This window comes from Dermochelys coriacea, chromosome 2 (genome assembly GCF_009764565.3).
Source record: "Dermochelys coriacea isolate rDerCor1 chromosome 2, rDerCor1.pri.v4, whole genome shotgun sequence".
Lineage (NCBI taxonomy): Eukaryota > Metazoa > Chordata > Testudines > Dermochelyidae > Dermochelys > Dermochelys coriacea.
In genome coordinates, this window is record NC_050069.1 from 36,749,472 (window position 1) to 36,770,808 (window position 21,337).

Here is a 21,337-nt window from a genome sequence, read left to right on the forward strand (position 1 = left end):
GCAAAGAGAAATACAAAGGGGGAAAGTTGACTAGCAACTTCCTTAAATATACACATCCATTTTAAATTTTAAAACTAAGTTGTACATATTAGTTGGGCAGATTCTGTAATAATTTGTACCTCACACCTCCAATGGAGTTAATGGAATCTCCACAGATTACAAACTCTTAACCTAATAGTACCTTTTAAGGCTTTTCCTATAGCTAAGTCCTGTATTTTAAAATGAAGTTGGTTAATAATAAGAGCGACTGGATGGTGATTAAATGTAAGAAAAAGTCAAGTTTTAATTAGTATTTTAAATAGAGAGAGACACTGCAGGCAGACTCATTATGAAGAGTCTTATGTTATTAACTGCATTATTTTTATAAAAGACTGTACTGAGACAGCAAATTTTTCTCTAGGGCTGCTAAATTTGCTGAGTCCTTTGATAAAAGAGTCATTAAAATGAATGTCTGTTCACGCCTTCCATGAGGTAGTAATTGGATTCGTAGAAAACAAAATGAAATTCCCCCAGACAGTCTAGAATAATGCCGGCCACCATTACCCTACTTCTAAAGCTCCTAACAAACAAACACACCACAATGAGACACACAATGGTAATTATAAACTAAATGGTAATTATAAACTAAAGGCACTGACAATCAGGGGAGAAGTAAAACTAGCCTGGCACAAAACCACAAAGATTACCTCATGTCTTCTTCTGGCTCTATCAATTCTGTTTCTGAATGGGAAGCTTGATCAGCCAAAACATCCACTGTCTCGCTTCTTTAACATTGTGGATAAACAAAGAAGTGTAACCTTAGCTTTGTAATAGATGTTGCTTAGCTTAGATAACGATTTAAAGAAAGGTTTCAGTGCTACAAATGATGAATAAGGGAGTCAAGCATCCACACTGTGGTGAAGAAATAAGCTTTCTCTAGTTACAGAAATAAATTCTGAAGAAAGCAATTCACTCCGAGACCTGAATTATAAAAACAGTGCATGACTAAAGCCGGACTGTGCCTAGTCCTTGTGTAGGTGGGAAAGAGAAGGAGTTGGCACAAGGAACATCTTTCTCTCTTCCTTCTGCCTTCCACAGAGGGGTCAAGCACAACAGGAGTTCTTATACTAAAGGAATGCGAAAATCCTTGTAGGACTAGTGCTGCTTTCCTGTGCTCATCTCTGTAAGAGAGGCAGTCTCTGCACACTGTAGGAGTTTGGTTTGCTGTATGGGGTCACACGGGCTTGGTCCTTGCACCCACTTCAGACGGGGTACACATGCTGTAATCTGCAGAACAGATGCAATGCCAACCAAAGAACCAGCTGCAGAAATGCAGCTCCACATCACCTATAATACGTGGCTGTATTGGTCACAATCTGGCCATAACAGTGGATGGATGAAATTTGTAAAACCCCTAAGTGACTAAGGGGCATACATCCTACTGTCAATTGACTTTCAGTAGGACACGAGTGCCTGAGTCACTAAGGTGCTTTTGAAAATCCCATCCAATATGAATATAACTTATTGCATATGAACTACTGAAAGCCATTTTAAAGGGGAAAAATAGACAGTCAAAGTTAGAGCTATCCAACACCCACAGCATTACTTAAAGTGTTTTGAAACTCCTTTGCATAACCAACAGCCTTTGTGAAAAGGTTTTCATTTTTAAATCCAATGAAATTGGAAATTGTCAGTATGGCCTCCCAATTCTCCTTTAGGACTACCTAATTCAACATCCTTCTATCTCTACTGGCAAAGAACATTCACTTTAGGTGGTCTATTCTCTTATCAGTGTGTGGGAGATTTGCACACATAATTCTCCCATGCACTGATAGAAGAATGGATCAGTAGGTTTCTACATCTTAACCAAGCATATCTATCACACTGAAAAAGTTTCAGCTTTCTGTAAGCCACCATGTAGAACAGCACTCTGGCTATTCTACGTTTAAAATAAACATTTTAAAAGGCCAAAATTTAGAATTACCAAGATGTTATAAGGAAAGTCACCTCTAGTATACAGTAATAATTGTAATTTCTGTTCACTACCATCTAACCTGAGAGGCTATAAGCCTTGAGTTAAGTTAACATACTAACTTATGTACATTGGTTCATGCTCATATTCTGGAAATGTCCAAAGTTAATAATTTTTTCGATGCACAAAGTGAGCATTTCTCATTTTTAATTATTCAAAAATTAATGTTACTTTTTTTAACAAGTAAAAAGGAGAATCTTCATCAAATGAATAAATAGAAGTTTATCTAAGTGCATCCATACAGAAAGACTTTTAGGAGTCAAACAATAGTGAATAATCATAAAAGCTGTCAGTGCAAGCACACAAGCATCTCACTACTTCCCAAAACAATTGGATGTTCTTCCCATATTTTAGCTGCCATCCCATGTGCAATTTTACTGTGCACAATACATAAAAAGTAGATTATAGCAGCAGGCCAGTTAAAATCACAGTTTGTTAAAATTTCAAAAGTAGTTAATATGTCCTCGTAACAAAGAACTGAAGAAACAGAAATATAAATGTACACTATGCAAGGGTTTTTAATGCAACTTTTGTGATCATATTAGGCTTTCACTACTTCTAGAAACACTTAGCAAATAACAAGAGAAATACAAAAGGTACAATATCTAATAGTCACTACTTCAAGAATAGGCCAGCTACTATCCAATGGGATACCTGTCAGTGTCTGTGGAAGGTTGCTGGATTTCAATCCTCGGACATGCTCTTCTTCTACTAGCTATAGGAACTTTGCTGTTTAATCACAGACACAAGATCCTCTGTTAGCATAACATAAATAAGCATGTCTGCAAAAAGTGAGATTTCTAGTAATAACCATTGAGTCATGAATATTGTAACAGGAAGTTTGCGAAGATGTGAAGAAGCAGTTCATTGTAACCGCACAGAGATAGAGAAATAACTAGTTAGCAGCAGCAGGTTAATTTCATTTTTACGAGGATCAAAATCAAATACCTATAAAGAAGCTTAACATAATATAAAAGTATGTTCTTGAATAATACTTAGTGCAGAAAACAATTCAATGCTTTCATCAACTCTAGTAAATAAAATATAAATAAAGTAATGTATGTGAATAGTCAATCATATATTATATGTCATATACTATGGTATCTATGTGATAACTATATAGAGAATAAGTGATGATATAGTATAAAGATTTTCAGTGGAACTACACTCAGGATCTGACTCTTCATTGACATCAGTTTGGGATGGGTGCATTACATATGAACAATGCCATGAGTGAATTACACTAGTCATGCCAATAAAACCTTTATGCCACACCATGGTCTCATGTCATCTGTTCGTGTTAAAAATACTATTACAGAAATATTTTAGGAAGTTTTTAAAAACTGATTTGGTCCATTTTTTCCTATCTTTTCTTCCTATAAATTCGCTTAATACTGTTGCCCATCTTTGACCTGAGCGGCTAGTCAAATTTCAGGGCCTTGGGGACATTCTATTTGGAAGCAGAAATTGATGGAGACTGGTATTCTTTGATGCAATTTTGTTTACTTACAAGGAATATATAAAGTCCTGCTTCGACATATGAAGGAGGAACCAAAAGAAAGAGGAGCAGTTTCTTAGCTTACAGCCCCAAGTCTCTTTAGCCAACATGCTGAGAATCTCTCTCTCTAACTTTTCCCAGGTCACCCTGTTCTCACAGGCTCCTGCTGGACTTGCTTGCTTTTTGACTCTTCCTCTTTCTCTAGTCTCATCTGTTCTCAGCTTGTGTGTGTTGTGCTTTCCCTCACACACATTCACACACTTGATCACAATACCAAGTGGAATCTCCCACCCACCTGGTGCTAGTTTCCAAGCACACACTATTTGGTCTTGTTTTAGGTGTGGCCCCTTAAATATCTCTTACAACTACCTTAAATGAAGGGCACATTCACATATCAGTTTGATGAAGTTTTAACCCATTGCAAGGTTTTACCCAGCTCTTAATAATATCATGAATTCAACAACATAGGCCTCGGAAAAAAAGAGAAAAAATAACTAATACATTTTTAAAATACTTCTAAAAGTTACCTGAATAGCTTTTTCTTACATTATATTTCAGTTTAAATATTTTTTAAAAATCTCACTATCTTCCAAGATTTAGTACAAGTAGTGTGTGTACTGTTCAGAAAGAGGATTCAGGACTTTCTAAGTATTAATAAATCTTTCTAAATAAATCTCCAGTTGTCGCAGATCATATTTAATACTACTTTAAATGAAAGCAGACACAGCACCATGAGGTGATGACATTGTTAGCTTAATTTAAAGGATGCCACTTTCCTCTTTTAGACTTTAAGGGCTTGTCCACAGCAAGGATCTTGATGCACAGCAAGCTGGGTATAAATCTGCGAACACGAGCCTGCTGTTCACTAACTGGCCATATGGACCCTGATACAGTACACTACGGGTATGTCTTCATAGCACAGTTAACTTGAGTTATAACTGGAGTTTTACCCCTAATTTGACTCCTGTCCACACAAAAATCTCTAGCTTGAGTTAAGTGGTGCTTTGGCCTTGAGCTAGCTGACCGGTCAGGAGTGGGTAGGTTGAGGCCTGAGTGATGCTGATGCTCCAGCTACTCATGCGGTGAAGATGCAACAGCTCAAACTACAACAACTCAGTAGCAGCTAATCCAGTCACTCTTCTAATCCAATCAGTGTGCTGCTAATCAAATCAATGTGTAACTCCAGTGCTATTTTGAAGTGTGGTCCCTTTCATTCAAGCTACGGTACCTTGAAGGCAGTAACTTCAGTGCACTAACTCAAGCTAACTGTTGCAGTGAAGACAAGACCTAACAGTGCTGTAGTGCACTTTGACTTACTGCTGTTTCAAACAGCAGATGTCAGAGTGCACTACAGAACTTTTAGTGCACAGTAGCAGGGTCCACAGGGCCAGTTGGTACTCAGCAGGCTACTGCACAGTAGATTTACACCCCGTCTTGCCATGCACTATGTCTCTGTGTGGACAAGACCTAAGATTATTTTTCAAAAAATTAGCATACCAATCTCACATGCATACAATGGCATGCTTTGACTTATTTTTATTTTGGTATGGTTCCTTAATTTTAATACAAAAAAATCTTTGAAAAACTAATTTGAGCAGTCGGACATTTATGCAAGGTATCCTTTCACTATGAATGTGAACAAATGTAAACACCCTTTTCTTATAATTTTGAATCCATTAATTGTAAAAATATCACTCCAGGTTTCTTGTACTCATGGGACCTCTTTTCCCTCCTCCCATCACTTACAGGATCACAGCTGCCTTTATCTCAACAACCACTTTTGAATCTCACCCTCTAATCTTGCTTTTCTTCTGCTGCCTTCTCCTCTTGCATAGCCCATTCCTACAACTGAGTATACTATACCTCTTAAAAAAATAATCACACCAATGTTAATGGAAATACTAAAACTATTCAAGCAGGCAAATCCAGAACTAAGTCTTATATTATATGTTTAAAATGTTATTTTCCCCTAGGTAATTCAGTGTATATGTAAATTCACCCACTCACTGGAAAGATCTGAAATATTTAATAAAAATGGCACCTTAAAATGGAAAGATGTATATGCATGGTAGCAATTTTCAAAATTCCCTACTGAACATGTAATTTAATGAATGAGAATTAAGGGATATATCAGGCAATACAAACAGAAATAATGTCCAATAAGGGCTCATCCCTTAAAGGTGCTGAACACTCTAGTCCAATCCAGCAAAACACTTAACTACATGAGTATTACCACTGATATCAATGGGACTGTTCTCAGGCTCAGAATTAAACTTGAGTGTTTTGCTGGACTGGGTTTGAGTGCACAGAACCTTTCAGGGTTGAACACTACATGTGGATAAACACATGACATATAATTCAGCCTACAAGTAGTTAGTGACAAAAATTCAACCTCTGCTCTGAATTTCCTTGCTTCTGGGATTTTGTTTCAAATCTTACATGCTACTAATAACACAATTTCTGATTTAATTTTCCTTTATTTTTGGTAGTAATTTGCTGACTGATACCCTGGCAGATCTTTAACTATAATTGTAAGAGTCCACACAAAAGTTCTAATTCTGGAAAGATTTATGCATCTGCTTAACTTTATGCACCAGGCCGTACTGCCATATCTCAATGGGACCACTTGCAGGGTGCAAATCTGGCCCCATTGAAGTCAATGGGAGTTTTGCCACTGACTTTAAAAAAGGTCAGGATTTGACTCAAAGTCCAAAATCTCTTGTTTAATTCCTCTGATAAAAATGGAATTTGTTTCATTATTTGAAAAGTTTGCATAATTATTAAGGATTTTTAAAATATTCAAAATATTCTTTATGGTCTGGTTAAATGTCAAATTGAATCATATATGTCCCAAACCAACTTTTACTTTTTTGTAACAGCCGTGCTGATCTTAATTTAAATTGGTACACAGAGTACCAACACAAATTGTTTCTTGAATTACAAACTGTGGTTATTTTTTCCTCTCTACCTTACCATATTAACCTCTATTATGAGCTGAGCCTAAGAAATATGAGATAAATAATAAAGGTATTTTAAGTTTCTAGTGCAACAAAACAGCTTAGACCTACAACTTTTTTTGCACTACATAGCATTAGTTTAAATTGACCAAATTAATATTTTTATAATATGGAGTTAAGAAAAACAAGAAGGAGCTAGGATCTGGTATGTCAATTTTCAATACAAATATATTTTTATACTACAACTGCTGATTTAATTACAGATGTGCTGATGGAAGCTTGTCTTGAAGGGAAACTGCAAAATTGGAAAACAAATAATCAGTGGAACATTTTGTACCTAACACTGTCACAAGGAGTATCTTATATATCTAGAACAGAAAAAGATAATAGAAAGCATTCAATTTTTCTCTCTCATTTCAGCTTGTTTACTTTGTGCATTTCAAAGCATCTTGTTTAACTGTTTTGTTGATGATCATCTGCATGCTACTCATGCACTGTTCCAGGGGGATCTCACATGCATGCTCTACCCCAGGCTCTGCAAGAGGATGTTCCCCCATTACCAGTAAAACTGAAACTGAAGAGTCAGCAGGCAGATGAGTGCACAGAAAGAAAAGGGACCTGAAAGTACATTGGTGATGTTGCTCTGGGGTCCATCCAAAAGTCTGTTACAAACATAGCTGCGGAGGAGGAACACTGATTAATTTTTGTTACTTTTGTCATAATTCTCTGAGTGGGTGGTGTTGGGTGGTGATATACAAGGATGCCAGACTAGATGGCTAACAAAAAATTTCTCATTAACAGTGGAACACATAGAGCAAATACAAATTACTGTTTTAGTTAAATCTTTAGTCTTAAAGATATTAAAATAAGTGATCATGTATCTACAATTTCTTTCAATATACCGGGTCAATCATTCACACTTGTAGAGTCTATAATATTCAGATCAGCACAGCTTGAGTCTTGCACATCTGTTTTATACAGGTAAACATACATTTGACTAAATAGTTCTGCAAAGTTAAATGTCTACTTTGTGCTGCTATAGAAAAATGAGTAAATACACCATTTCCATACTAGAGACACAAATAATGTTACTAACGAAACAAATTGAAAATATAACTTTGCACTCTTTCAATGGTTATGGAATTTTTTCTACACTACTTTATATTTGAAAAATTGGCACAATACATATTGCATTTCAAATATCCATTTATATTTACAGGCTTTATTTTGTGCAATTTAAAACATATTTTTGATATTTAAAATATTATAGGACAGAGACAGATGAGTGGTTATTATTTTTACATAATTAATTCATATTTATCCTAAAATAAATATAAGGAATTTTACAGAAAAGAAAAGAAAAGAAAAGAAAAGAAAAGAAAAAGAAACACTGCAGGTCCACTGATGAAGACCTTAACCAGCTCTCACTATAGAAAAATTCCCAGTAAATCAATGGGAGTAAGGACTTCAGAACTGACCACTATATGCATCGCACTCTGTGCTTGATCCTCCAAGATCCCACTCAACAAGTACCTACTGGGGCTGCTCACTGCAGTAAGGGCTAGTAGGATCAGGTCCAAATTCTTTAAGCTAAATTCAATATTGGACTTTAATGTATCTTGTTCCAAATTGTATGTGTCCTTCATCCACCATAATCCTTTTTCTCAAGACCAACCCAACATATTAAAAAGATTCACATAAAGTAGTTCAAGCATCATCACTGTTTTTTCTGTCCTCATAATGGAAACCTTGGAAAGAGACAAGCCAACAAATAGGCCTTTTCTGGGATCAATAGAGAAAGAAATGGAGGATGATTTACAAGACATTAGAAATAAAATTGGTCACTACAGTTAGTCAATTCTACAAGCAGATTAGGAACACATATTCAGTATCACTACACTCTTTACTTACCCATAGTTTTCAGCTGAACCATTGACTACATGATCTGCCCATGAACTTGCACCATTGTACCACCTTTACAATGCAGTTAAAATAAAGAGGTGTTATAAATAAATATAGGTAGTATTAAAACACTATAATTCATGTGTCATATTTGCTTCTCACTAATCTGGAGATTTTTTTCAATTGCTTCCAATACGTTTTCTGCATTTCCTCTTCTTTGCTAAGGGGTATTAAGAAAACAGGTGCTTTGTGGCAATAGTTATGTATATTTTTTTCCAGATCTAATTCCCAGCATATTTCAGTAAGTGAATTCTATCATTTTCAGCAAGTTTGCCTAACTATTAACTTGTTTCTTTAAGGCTTGATCCTTCAATGCTTTTGCATGCAATACTTCCACTGTCTTTGAGTGTGTGTGGAATACTTTTAAGATTAGCCCACAGAGGGATAGTGTCAAACTTAAAAGCCATATACTGTAAGCCAAACCATTTTTTTACCTATGTCCTAAAAACACCTCTAAATAGTAAAGCTATTTTTAAAATTCTGTTTACGGTTATGTATTCAAGATTTTTTTTGGTGGGATTTTTTATTTGTTTTGGAGGGAGGCAGAGGGGTGTTGCATTCTATTCAGCCTCCACAATGAAAAATCAATGAAATGACAATCATTATTACTCTGCACTGCTCTAGCTGAGCTAAATGATTTAAACATGTGTAACATGACATCAGCAACATTAGTCAAAAACAACATCAAGCGGTTTGCAGAAAGGTTATGTTTGAACGGAAGCAGAATTGGAAAGAGAGATTCTGGGCAGATGGCGTCACAACATCTAAGTTAAATACCTGTCCTTCTTCCAGAAACCACATGATAATCTTTTTACCATTCATTACCCTAAAACTCTGGAAACATGTGCAATTCATATAACTCTGGGTTAGAGAAATGGTGATGCAAATAAACTTTGGTACTACATGGAATCCTCAGATCTCCTGCAAGTGGCCTGGGTATGTAACATTCAGACTACAGTGGTTTCATGGATCAATGATCCTCTGAAGATGGTGAACAAGAACCAAGACTGGGATTTTCAATTAAGTCTATGGGATCCTTCAAAGTCAAAGTTGGATACCTAACTTCTCTAGGCTCCATTGAAAATCCCACACCAAGTGTCCATGCTGAACCTCTTAGTGATTTTGATACTGATGAACACAAGGTTTTTGCTGAAACTATTGCAAACCATGGCAAGAATGGATGGAGTAGTTTTTGAGTGACACAGTTGTTTCCTCTGAGGTCTCGGGTATAGAACTGGAGCAACCTCATGTAGGGTATCACACAATTCTGCCATCACCCTTCCTGATTAATGTGTGTATTAGGTAGCTGTGGGAAGACAATGAAGTGACATGGGCTTTACTTGCGTCTTTACTATGTGGATGTCACTCAGCAGTTCATCTCCTTTTCATATCAAACTGGGCTGGAGCAGTTGATGGGGTTATGTAGTATCTGGCCAGGATCAAGACTTGGATGAGGGCAATTTACACAGGACCCACCAGCTTCTGGATTATCAGGAAATAGCAGAATGCAAGAGTGCTCCTGATCATGTGTGCTTGACCAACATGTTGCAAACTTTTGTTTCAGGTTCAAAATTTGTATCAGTGATCTGCTATTTTGTCAACTCAGGTTTGGATTACTGCAATGCATGCTACAGGAAGCTACTTCTTAGGACTGCTCTGAAACCGTAGAACACAATGTTCTAAAGGGTGTTTCATTAAAGGGTGTTTCTCAAAGGAGGTGTGTTATCTTTGGTGATCTTCACTGGTTTCCAATCCATTTCTGGGTGAAATTCAAAATTGCTGGTTTTAATCTGAAAGCCCTAACTGGGTTGGATCTTTGGTTACCTTTGAGATTCCATCTCTTTTCATATTTTAACATGACAATTGAGATCATCTTCGGCACTCAATATCTTAGTTAAATAGGGAGAATGCTAGGGGTGGGGGAGAGGTGAATTTTCAGTTATGGGTCCTCAACTGTGAAATCTGAGTCTCATATCAGTTTGCTAACTGTTTGCTAAACTGAGAATTTGTTTACTTCCGGGTCATACTGAAATGCCCATTTGTTCCTTCAGCCTTTTCCTTGGGGATAGGAGTAAGATGATGGGTTAGGGTGTGGTAAAGTTCTAGTTATGGCTTGATCGCAGGGATTTGGTGCAACTGAGTTGGTCTGATCTTTGGCTTTCTTTTTATCTGGGATATTTTGGACTGGATGTAGATGCATCCAGAGCAGTGGATGAGACCATGTGGTAAAAATTGCAATACATAAATAAAATGCAATAAATTTCTGTTGTCTGCATTATGACTCCATGGCCTTGGAATGGCTCATATTCCATTCTAACTCAATGACCTTGCCTAATAAGTAATTTACATTATTATAATTATTATGCTTACATTTATTTTTAATTATTTATAATATAATAATTTTAGGAAGAGAACTGGCATTTCTTGAAAGAAATCTAGCTGAAGTTCTACACCATATCGTAAAAACAAAGTAAGGAGTGGATGTCACTCAGCAGGAAAAAAAAGGAGATGGGACACCTGGATACCCAGAGAACAAGAATTTTTCTACCTGAGTTAAATTCAACCCTTTTTGTGTCTTTATTTTTATTAATATTTAAATATTTAGCATTTAAAACTAAATCAGTGCTGTATTAATTATAAAGTTGTAATGGTGGCTATTTATGAAATGATCAAGACTATCTTGATTTTAGGAAATTAATTGTTTGGATTAATTATATTTTAATAAATATATTCAATAAAACATCAAACCTCTATTTTAAAATATTGTAGAGGTCTTTTACTATAGACAATTTAAATGTATAAATATGAAACTAAATTTTACAAAAGGGATATAAATATGATTGTATTTGTGTATTATGTTTGAATATAGACTAAATAAATTGCTTGTGGTTAATGAGTTACCAATTCTCTCAACTCTTCTCATACTTTTGAGCTGATTAGATGTAGTCTCAGAATTGTGCAAATTTTCAGAAATACTCCAAAATTTAGGATGGACAATACTGACTTAGTCTCCAGTTCAGCAAAGAACTCAAGCATGTGCTTAATCACTCTGAAATCAATGCAACTACTTGAATGCTTAAAGTTAAGCACATGCTTAAGCACTTTGCTGGATCAGAGCCTTAAAATAATACAACTGAGAAAACTACACTGCCCTTTTAACAATAAAATTACTTGAAAATCCTAGCTATGGGAGGCATATTGTAATTAAGGGGGAACTTACCTAAATTGTTGGTATTTTCTCCCACTCCTCCCTACCAATAAACATGCTTCCGGTAACATTTTTACTTAAAATACAGAAAGTGCTAGTAGTTTATGTAGTGCTAAAATAACATTTAGCATTTCAAACCATGAAGCCTGATTGCTCCAAATTTAAACAATACTCCATGAAATGCATTGTAAATTTCAGTATCATGATTCTTGGCCAATTCATAATTCTACAGTACACTGCTCACAAAATGTTATATTACTAAAACTTATCTATTTCTACTATATAAATGAAAATACCTTTCAGGAGTATGGGTAGTGTCGTCATAATATGTATTAGGCACTCTTCTCTCCTGCCTAGTCCTCCTGAATATGAAATAAATAGCACAGATATTTAGACATTTTAATAGTGCCTTATAATTGAGTGTTTATCCTTGTTGTATCATAGAGATGATGCACATACAGTATGCTAGTCCACTTCGTGTACAGCAATATCTACTAAAAACAAATATTCAAAGCCAAATTAATTAATTTTTTTCACATTCAATTAGTATTCAGCCATGATTAATAATGTATTCAGGTCTTGTGAGCTATACAAAGATTTTTCCTTGCAGCTCAGTCATATCAGCATGTAAGTGGTGTTTAAGCAGGTGAGTATTTCAGGAAAAATAAGATATGGATGTTGTGAAATTCCATGATTGGTAACAGAAATCAAAAATTCATTTCCTTATTGTAAAGTGAAGCAATAAAATAGCTGAATGGATGAGAAATACATATCCTGCACCTACATGCATAAATCAGCTTCCATTGTTCTCCAAGCACAAGCTTAAATGTAAACAAAAAGGATGAAAATAAAAGAGTCATGAAGGCATCTTAAAAGAATAAAAAACAGTGTGGTCTCTTAAGTGATGAAGCTGGGCTTTGAGATGCCAGATGAGAAGGGAAGCATTCAACAGAGTCCACCCAAAACTCAAGTTTGATATGAGTGTGACTAGGGAATATTGGCATAGCTAGACTAGATACACAGAATGTTTTCCTTTTAAAATTAATTTGTAATAAAAATGTTGAGACCATTATGCTACACTTTTGAGTTCATCTGAGTTTATTTAAAGGGAGTGACTGTGGAAGTGTTAACTGTGATCTGAACCAAAATCATTGTATTGAATTTGTGAATAAGGAAAGAAATGTAGGAGGAAAGCAGCTGAATGATTTCCCAAGTATTTAGAAAAGGGCAAGTAAAACTCTGAAAGACCAGCTGGGATGATGGCTAAAATGACTTTGATCTGAGTAGAAATTAGATGCTGTGTGGTAAACTGGGGTACCAACTAGTGCAACCATCTGGGCTATTACATTAAAAGAGGTCAACTACAAGTTGGAAACAGGGAGTTCATGAATTAAAAGCCACAAGGACTCCTCATTGTTAATTCAGGTTTCAGCGTGTTAGCCGTGTTAGTCTGTATCAGCAAAAACAGAGTATCTTGATATTAATGGGTTCCAAACAAAAGACTACCTGCAGTAATAGCGAACTGCCATAAAGAATGGCTATTGAAAGATCTAAGACAGTTTCATGTGGCATAGTTTTTTGTTTGTGAATAAAGATCAAGAGAGCTATAGATGAAGTGCAAGTATATTTTTACTCTGAAGACAATGGTGGACTCAAACGGCAGCTAAGTCACTGAAAGACATACAAAAAGCTGAAATGGTTAAAGATTAAATTAAATGATTATCAGGAGAGTCATGAAAAGCTGAAAACCTGTATGGAATGGAGACATGATATAAAGGAAGGCTGAAGAATACAACATCTAGAAAGACTAGAAACTAAAGGAAGAGCAAAAGAGGAATGCGCAGGCAGCCATCTCACACTGATATCCACAATGTCTAGTCTAATTGACAAGAAAGAAGAAAATTCCAATGATGAGAGCCCACGGGAGGTAAGTAGCTGGCCCCAAATGGTTAACAACAAGCACTGCATGGCAACCATCAAACAGAAAGCAGCAGCAAGTAATCCTGATTAATGAGTCCATAGTGAGAAATATGCCACAAGATATCTTTGAGCCAGATGAAAACAGGATTGCCTGCCTTTTCCTGGATATGTTATATATGTTATAAAATATGTTATAAAATATAAAAATATGTTATAAAATAATGCTTGATATCCTCATGAACTGTAGAAAATTCCCAGTGATTGTAATCCATGTGAGAATAAATGACACCTATGAAGGAATATTTAGTATAATCAAGAATGATTTCAGGAAATGAATTTGGAATTGATGTAGTTTATCTTCTCAGACATTCAGTGTTAAGTAAAAGCAAAAGAGGTATGAGACTGATAGTAAAGACTAACAGTATAAAAAAGTGGTGTTTGGATTTAAGGAACAGTTCTTGACGAGAGGTGATTGAATGAATTAGCTGGTCTTCACATGGGTTGTAAATTGGATTCAGACGTGGTATTGCTTATTAGACAGGTGTTAAACTAGGTATATGAGAAGAGCAGGGAAGATTTTGCATAACTGAAGAAATTTTTCATGTACTCCCAAAACAAACTCAAAACAAGAAAGAAGATTTAAACTATTTGATTTTTTAACAGATACTGAAGAATAAGATAAGTACTATGCATTAATTAGCACTCAAGTGTCTATGAACAACTGTCAGAATATGGGAGAAAAACAAGAAAAAATAGGAGAAATGATGGAGACTATAATCTATTAGATTTAACTAAAACTTGGTGAGATGATTCTCATAACTGGAATGTCAACATAGATAGATACATACCACTTGGATTGAAGAGATCAAAACATTCCTTAAATCTGAAGGCACTCCGAACATCAATAGACCATTTTAATAGTTGAATTAATCCTGCATAGGACTATTTTTGCTTTACTAGATTTCTTTTCTGACTCCAGCTGAAGTTTGTTACAACTACTTTGAGCAGGGGATTAGACTTGATGACCTCCTGAGGTCTCTTCCAAACCTAATATTCTATGATTCTGTACTCAGGGCTTTGCGCAAAGTTACAAACTATCCCACAATTCACATATGGGTTTTCAGTTATACATATACACATGTTCATGTTCTGGCATTACTGTTCAAAATTTTTCTCGTTTAGGTGACTAGCACAGGTGCTAAAATGAGAACTCAGAGTCAGATCCTGAGCTGGTATAAATTGGTATAGCTCCATTCTTCAGTTATGTTGATTCATACCATCTGAAGATCTGGCCCACAGTCTGAAACCAGATTCAGACAAACCAGGGTAACTGCTTTTTTATTATGTAAAAATTAACTAATTAATTAAGATAGCTATTTTAATTGGCTAATTTCTTTTCATGCTTTCAAGAAATGCTTTACATATGCAACAATTTGGTTGAATTGTCTCTGTCTTCTTGAATCACAAGACTGTGATTCAGAAGATCTGGAGCCAGATCCTCATCTGTTATATGTCAGCGTAGCTCCAGTGACTTTCTACCAACTAAGGCTCTGGCCCCAGGAATATATTTCCTGCTCTGCTGTGAAACTGTTATATGATCTCTGGCAAGCTGCATACCCTCTTTCTCTCTGTGCCTTTGTTTCCCCATTTGTAAACTGGAAATAATCACACACACAGGAATACCATGAGGCTTGAATTATATTTGTAAGTAATCTTGAGGGGTTTAAATTGAAGGTACTTTGGAAGCTGTAATCTGATTGTTATTTTTCTTTTTTTGGTTACACAGCAGTGACTGAGGTACCTTTTGAATGTTCTGTGTAATCTGGAAATAACACTAATGTGTCTGTTGCTTAATTTATTTACATGTTGACCTACACTGCAAAAAGCACTATTTCTTCATATTAATATATAGCTGTGGGGGATTTAATGAACAAGATTGCTTTAGGCTAACAAGTAAAATAGAAGATTCAAGCAGAGAAGAATGCATCTGATCATCTGCTTATGAGTAAGGGGGGACTAATAGAGAATGTGGGAATAATGAGGAAGCTTAGTACCATTGGCCGTTAATTACTTGCATTCACCATATAATCAACAGGTTCAAAGGTTACAGAAGTACAACACTGAATTAGATAAACAGCACAGCAGATTTGAGAAATTAAGAAATCTAGTGAGTAAATTGCAATAGGAGGTAAAATGCAACTATGGGGAAGAATACCAAAATACTTCATCGAGATACAACAGGGCACAATAACCTATGAAGAATCCAAAGTACAAGATGTGGCTAATTTAGCTTCAAGAAGGACTGCTCGGTGATCCGAGGTTAAAAAAACCCTACTTGTAACAGCTTACATTCTCTGCTGTATAAATCTCTCTAAACTCTGATTGACCACTTTATGTTCTCTAGGAGCTTTACCAAAATTCCCTGATAAAAATATGCATATAAATCCAAAAAAATTTTTAAAAAGGAACCATAATCCTCAGATTAGGCAAAATAAATGGTATGAAGCTTGCCAAGTAATAGCTATTTTACACACACAAACACACACACACACACACACAGAAAACATTATAAAGGAAATAAAGTAGCTATATTAAAAATTCATGATCATTCAAAATGTTGATGAAGGAGTCAGATTCTAATCTCACGTGTACAGAGCATATTGCCATTTATATTAATACATATTCTGTTTTGTTCCTGGGCAGGAGAAGATATTTAGTTGCACAGTGCCATGCTCCCTAGAAACAGAAAACAGGACAATTTTTTCTGTCAGGACAATGATCCCCGAGAACATTTCCATGCAAAGAATGACCTGCTCTACTTGATTTGACTCATACACCCACCAACAACAGCTAATATACAAACCTAACTGTGAAAATTTAAGCAACTTAACAATACTTATCTTAGGCTCTTGCACCTACAAGTGCAAGTCTTATCATTATCACAGCCACTGTACACCACAGACCAGACACCATAACTTCTGCACACAGCCCTTTACTAAATTACCTCCCTCACCCTGCACCTACACAAGGAGTTGTGAATGCTGGGTGTAGTATAATTGGTTTGGTTTGGAGACCATAGGTTGGTAAAGTAGTGAAATGATCCAGTTAAACTGGGTGATGGAAGACTGGCATCCCCAGAGGGGACAGAGTTCATACTCTGGTGCATTGTTGTGGTGACAGAGAGGGACAATCTCCCTGCTCTCAATTCCAGTTGTTCAAACCACAGTAGCTGGTGATAGCCAGGAGGAGTAGGCTTGCAGCCCTGGCAGGTCCATACTTAGTGCAGTGTTTTTGGAGACAAATGAACCATTGTATCTTAAACTTAAATAATAGTAATAATAATCTGCCTGAGGCTAACAATCATCATGAAAAATTTTAGCCCAAACGACTGAGGTTTGGCAAAGTTATAACCAGCTGAAAACAGAGTCTTGTAATAGAAAGTGTTAGGAAAGTTTCTTCTTAGCATGTGTGCAACGTGACCAGGATTAATCACTGAATTTGGTCCACTGGTTGGATCATTAGCTTCCCCAGTCAGGGCCGGGACTGACAGGGAGTGTGACATGAACGCATGCAGCACTGCCTTGAGAAGTGTGTCTGCACAGTTATGGCAGAATTAACCTACTCTTAATTCACTCGGAAAGGTGGCACAAGCCACAAAAACAAAAAAATCTATGGTGATGATTTGTTAATCATTCAGTTTAGAATAGCCAAACTCTACTGTAGGTAGCTTCCTAGATAACAGCATTTCCGGGTGTTCAGTCTCATAACTCACAGACTTTAAAGCCAGAAGGGACCATCATGATCATCTAGTCTGACCTCCTGCACATTTCAGGCCACAGAACCTCTCCCACCCACTCCTGTAATAGAGCCATAACCTCTGGATGACTTACTGAAATCCTCAAATCATGATTTAAAGACTTAAAGTTACAGATAATCCACCTTTTCCACTAGTTTAAACCTGCAAGTGACCCATGCCCCATGCTGCAGAGGAAGGCAAACCACCCCTAACCCCAAATATGAGTGATCAGTTAGATCCTGAGCATGTGGGCAAGACCCACCAGCCAGATACCTGGGAAAGAATTCTCTGCAGTAATTCAGAGTTCTCCCCAATTATTGTCCTATCACCGGCCAATTAAACTTTACATCATCAGGCAGCCAGGCAGAGCTTATCAAGCTGTCCTGACATGGAAGAGTTCTCAGAGGAATTGTCATGCCAAGGAAATGTATGAGAAGGAATTTTTAAACAAGGTACCTTTAGGATTTGAAGAGTTCTGTGGGACTGTAAAAATTCTGGCTACCATTTTATTTTTGTTTCTGAATCCAGTTCTACAGCTACTAAAGGGATTTTATGCTGTTTTAATATAAAACAAAACTTTAAAAATGCTATGAGGATTTGTCCTTCTGATTGAGTGAGATCAAGATGGCAACCATGAGTGAGTGTAGGAGGAATTTTTCAGTTCCTGCAATGGACAAATGCAGAAGAGCTACATATCAGCTCCTCCTTTTAAGAAATGGCAATATCTACCATTAAGTATACTAAATGAGATTAGAATCTGGCCTTAATAATTTCATAGCATATTGGAGTGATATCTTCATATTGTAGCATTCCCACAAAACCATTCAGACATTTTTCTTACATTTAGTGTTTTGTTGAAAGAACTGTATGCTAATAATCTGTTCCAAATGCAGCACCATACTAGCACTTCTTGTTACTTACTACAAGGTAGTGCAAAATATGCTATGTGAATTTAAAGTCTAATAAGAAAAGGAGTACTTATGACACCTTAGAGACTAACAAATTTATTTGAGCATAAGCTTTCATGAGCTACAGCTCACTTCATTGGATGCATTCAGTGGAAAGTACAGTGGGGAGATTTATATACACAGAGAACATGAAACAATGGGTGTTACCATACATACTGTAAGGAGAGTGATCAGGTAAGGTGAGCTATTACCAGCAGGAGAGCGGGGCGGGGGGCAGAGGTGAACCTTTTGTAGTGATAATCAAGGTGGGCCATTTCCAGCAGTTGACAAGAACGTCTGAGGAACAGTGGTGAGTGGGGGTGGGGGTAAACATGGGGAAATAGTTTTACTTTGTGTAATGACCCATCCACTCCCAGTCTCTATTCAAGCCTAAATTAATTGTATCCAGTTTGCAAATTAATTCCAATTCAGCAGTCTCTCACTGAAGTCTGTTTTTGAAGTTTTTTTGAAGTATTGCCACTTTTAGGTCTGTAATAATCTGTGTATATAAATCTCCCCACTGTATTTTCCACTGAATGCATCTGATGAAGTGAGTTGTAGCTCACGAAAGCTTATGCTCAGATAAATTTGTTAGTCTCTGAGGTGCTACAAGTACTCCTTTTCTTTTTGTGAATACAGACTAACATGGCTGCTACTCTGAAAAATGTTATAGTTATTCTCCAGAAAATCCCCATGCAACACTCTTATTCTGTACAAAGAGAGACTTTTTTGCAGTTTAGCTTAATCCACTTCCAAATGCACTAGCTATGCAGGGCTATTTCCCCATGTAGACAAGCCTTAGAGGTAACTATATTCCACATGTAATATTTTATATTCACTGATATTGCTAAATAATAAATTAGCTACTATGGGCCAAAATTCTTTCTGCCTCATCTTTGCCATCTATAAAACAGAGTGAATAATGTTCCCTACTATAGATGGGTGTTGTGAAACTAAATTAATTAATGCATGCGAGGTACTCAGAAACTATTGAATGAGAACTTTAGAAATACCTGTAAAATGAATGAATAATAAATACATACTTTATAAGTATTAAAAAGAATCTCTGCCAGAATTTTTCAAACAAAGGATTTTCAAGAATTTAACCTTTGTCTCCAATAGAAGCAGAGTTGGGACAGCAGTGAGCACTTTTAAAAATCCCAGCCAAAAACTATGAGCTATTAAAAAACCCTTATATTTATTAATATACTCTGTTTTCTAAATGACTGTTTCTTTTAGGAAACCATTCCATTTTTCTTAGTATTTAAAGATATAAATATATTTCTAGGTAATAAATCTTAGATTAATATATTTGCAAATAATCACAGTATATTGTACAGTATCTTTATTGTATAAATGTACTGCTAAAAACATACATTGTTTAGTTCTGAACCTGAATGGATTACTGTTTACCTAAATATAAATGGGAGAATAAATAATATACTCCACACCAATTATACCTCTTAAGATCATAGTAAGCACCCTCAGAATAAGTACGAGACATCTTATGGGAACGGAGTAACCTGATTGCATCTTCGCAAAAGAGAGGATACATTGTGTGATCCTTGCTGCCAAAACAAAAAGGGTGAACACAATGAAAAGCAACACAAAGATGAGATAAAGACAAACAAACATGAAAAGCAGGAACTTTCAGCAAATGAGGTAATCATCAGAAATAGAACTCAGCGTATACAAACTGAAATGAGAAACAGAGCATTGGTCAACTTAGAAAAATTACTGGAAATAAAAATATGTAAAATAAATTAACAAGCAGGTAAGAATATAAAAATATAATTATCACACTTAGGATTTGTCTGTTGTAACCCTAGAGCGAAAAGGGTTATACAGTTTAAATACTGTATGTGGCAGATATATTTCTATTTAGTATTTATGCTGATTGATTTTAAATAGTTGTATTTAATAACTTTATTGAAGAGAGACCACTGCAACTATAAAAATGTAGTTTCATTTTTATGTGGTACCAATTTTCAGACTTTTGGGCCTGAAAAATGTAAAAAAAATACAATGTCTTATAAAAATATTATCCTATCAATTGTCTAACAACTAATAATCCAGATATCAAATTTTTCTAAAAATACATTATTTATTTTGGTACTAAGCACAGTTCTTCGGAATTTTATCTTCTACCACTATACAATGTAGGTACACACAGGTACATGCAGTTATTCACATAGTATCACACAGAGGAAAATATATACCTGGCATCTCTGTGGTGGTGGTCAAAGGACTGAGTATATCGAGAGCCAGGTAGCGTGAGACAATGACTGAAAGCATGACAGAAACAAAAATACAAATATGAAACAATAAAACAAAGAGGGAATAATTTACATCACACAACAGAAACATGAAGATGTTTCAGATGGCTTGTGGATAAAGCATCCATAAAAATATTGCCTGGAAGTACTGAAATAATTACCGACTTTTAAATCTGAAGTATCCAAACTGGGTAAAATACTTAAACATTTTCAAGGAAAAGTTATTAATATTTTGAGAAAACTAGGTTACTTTCCTGTAATGACAGTTTTCAGTTTGTTTCTTCCACAGATTACTCCATATAATTGGATCATGCATAGCATGGCTATGTGGGACTTCAGAAGATAATAAAAAATAAGCTGTTTTTTAAAATGTTGATTGTTAAGGCTCTATGTGTAACATGGAAACAAAGCATTCACTATAAATTCAAAGTCCAATGAACCATCATCCATTTCTCAGGTAGCTTCCACTTAAGAGAAGAATGAAACATACAAACAGAGATACTGGAAGCAAATATATAATTATAAAGGAGACAATTTCTGAAAATTCCAGTTACAGACCAATAACCCAGTTTTCACTTTCATAACATCCATCCATAGATAGCAAATCTAAGAGGCTAAAAAGCAATACCCACTAGTATATAATGGTATTTCTAGTTAAAGAGAAATGAAAGAATAGCCCTACCAAAGTAGGTGTGCTAATCTAAATAATATTGTTTTTAAAAGTTGGTCCAAAGACTGTGTGGAAATCTTTTACAAATGATA

General features: G+C 35.7%; 1 protein-coding gene across 23 annotated transcripts in view; it reads right to left on the reverse strand.

The window, feature by feature from the left end:
- The window catches only part of RIMS2 (regulating synaptic membrane exocytosis 2), a 786,041-nt gene that overhangs the window by 207,713 nt on the left and 556,991 nt on the right, over positions 1-21,337 (reverse strand). For 11 of the 23 annotated variants that reach the window (XM_043507439.1, XM_043507441.1, XM_043507440.1 and 8 more), the window contains 2 exons: positions 11,933-11,998; positions 8,378-8,440 (listed from right to left, as the gene is read on the reverse strand). The exons of the other annotated variants lie outside the window; for them this stretch is intronic. In XM_043507439.1, the coding sequence (XP_043363374.1) occupies positions 8,378-8,440; positions 11,933-11,998 (129 nt within the window). The remainder of the gene's footprint in view (positions 1-8,377; positions 8,441-11,932; positions 11,999-21,337) is intronic. 23 annotated transcript variants of the gene reach the window in all.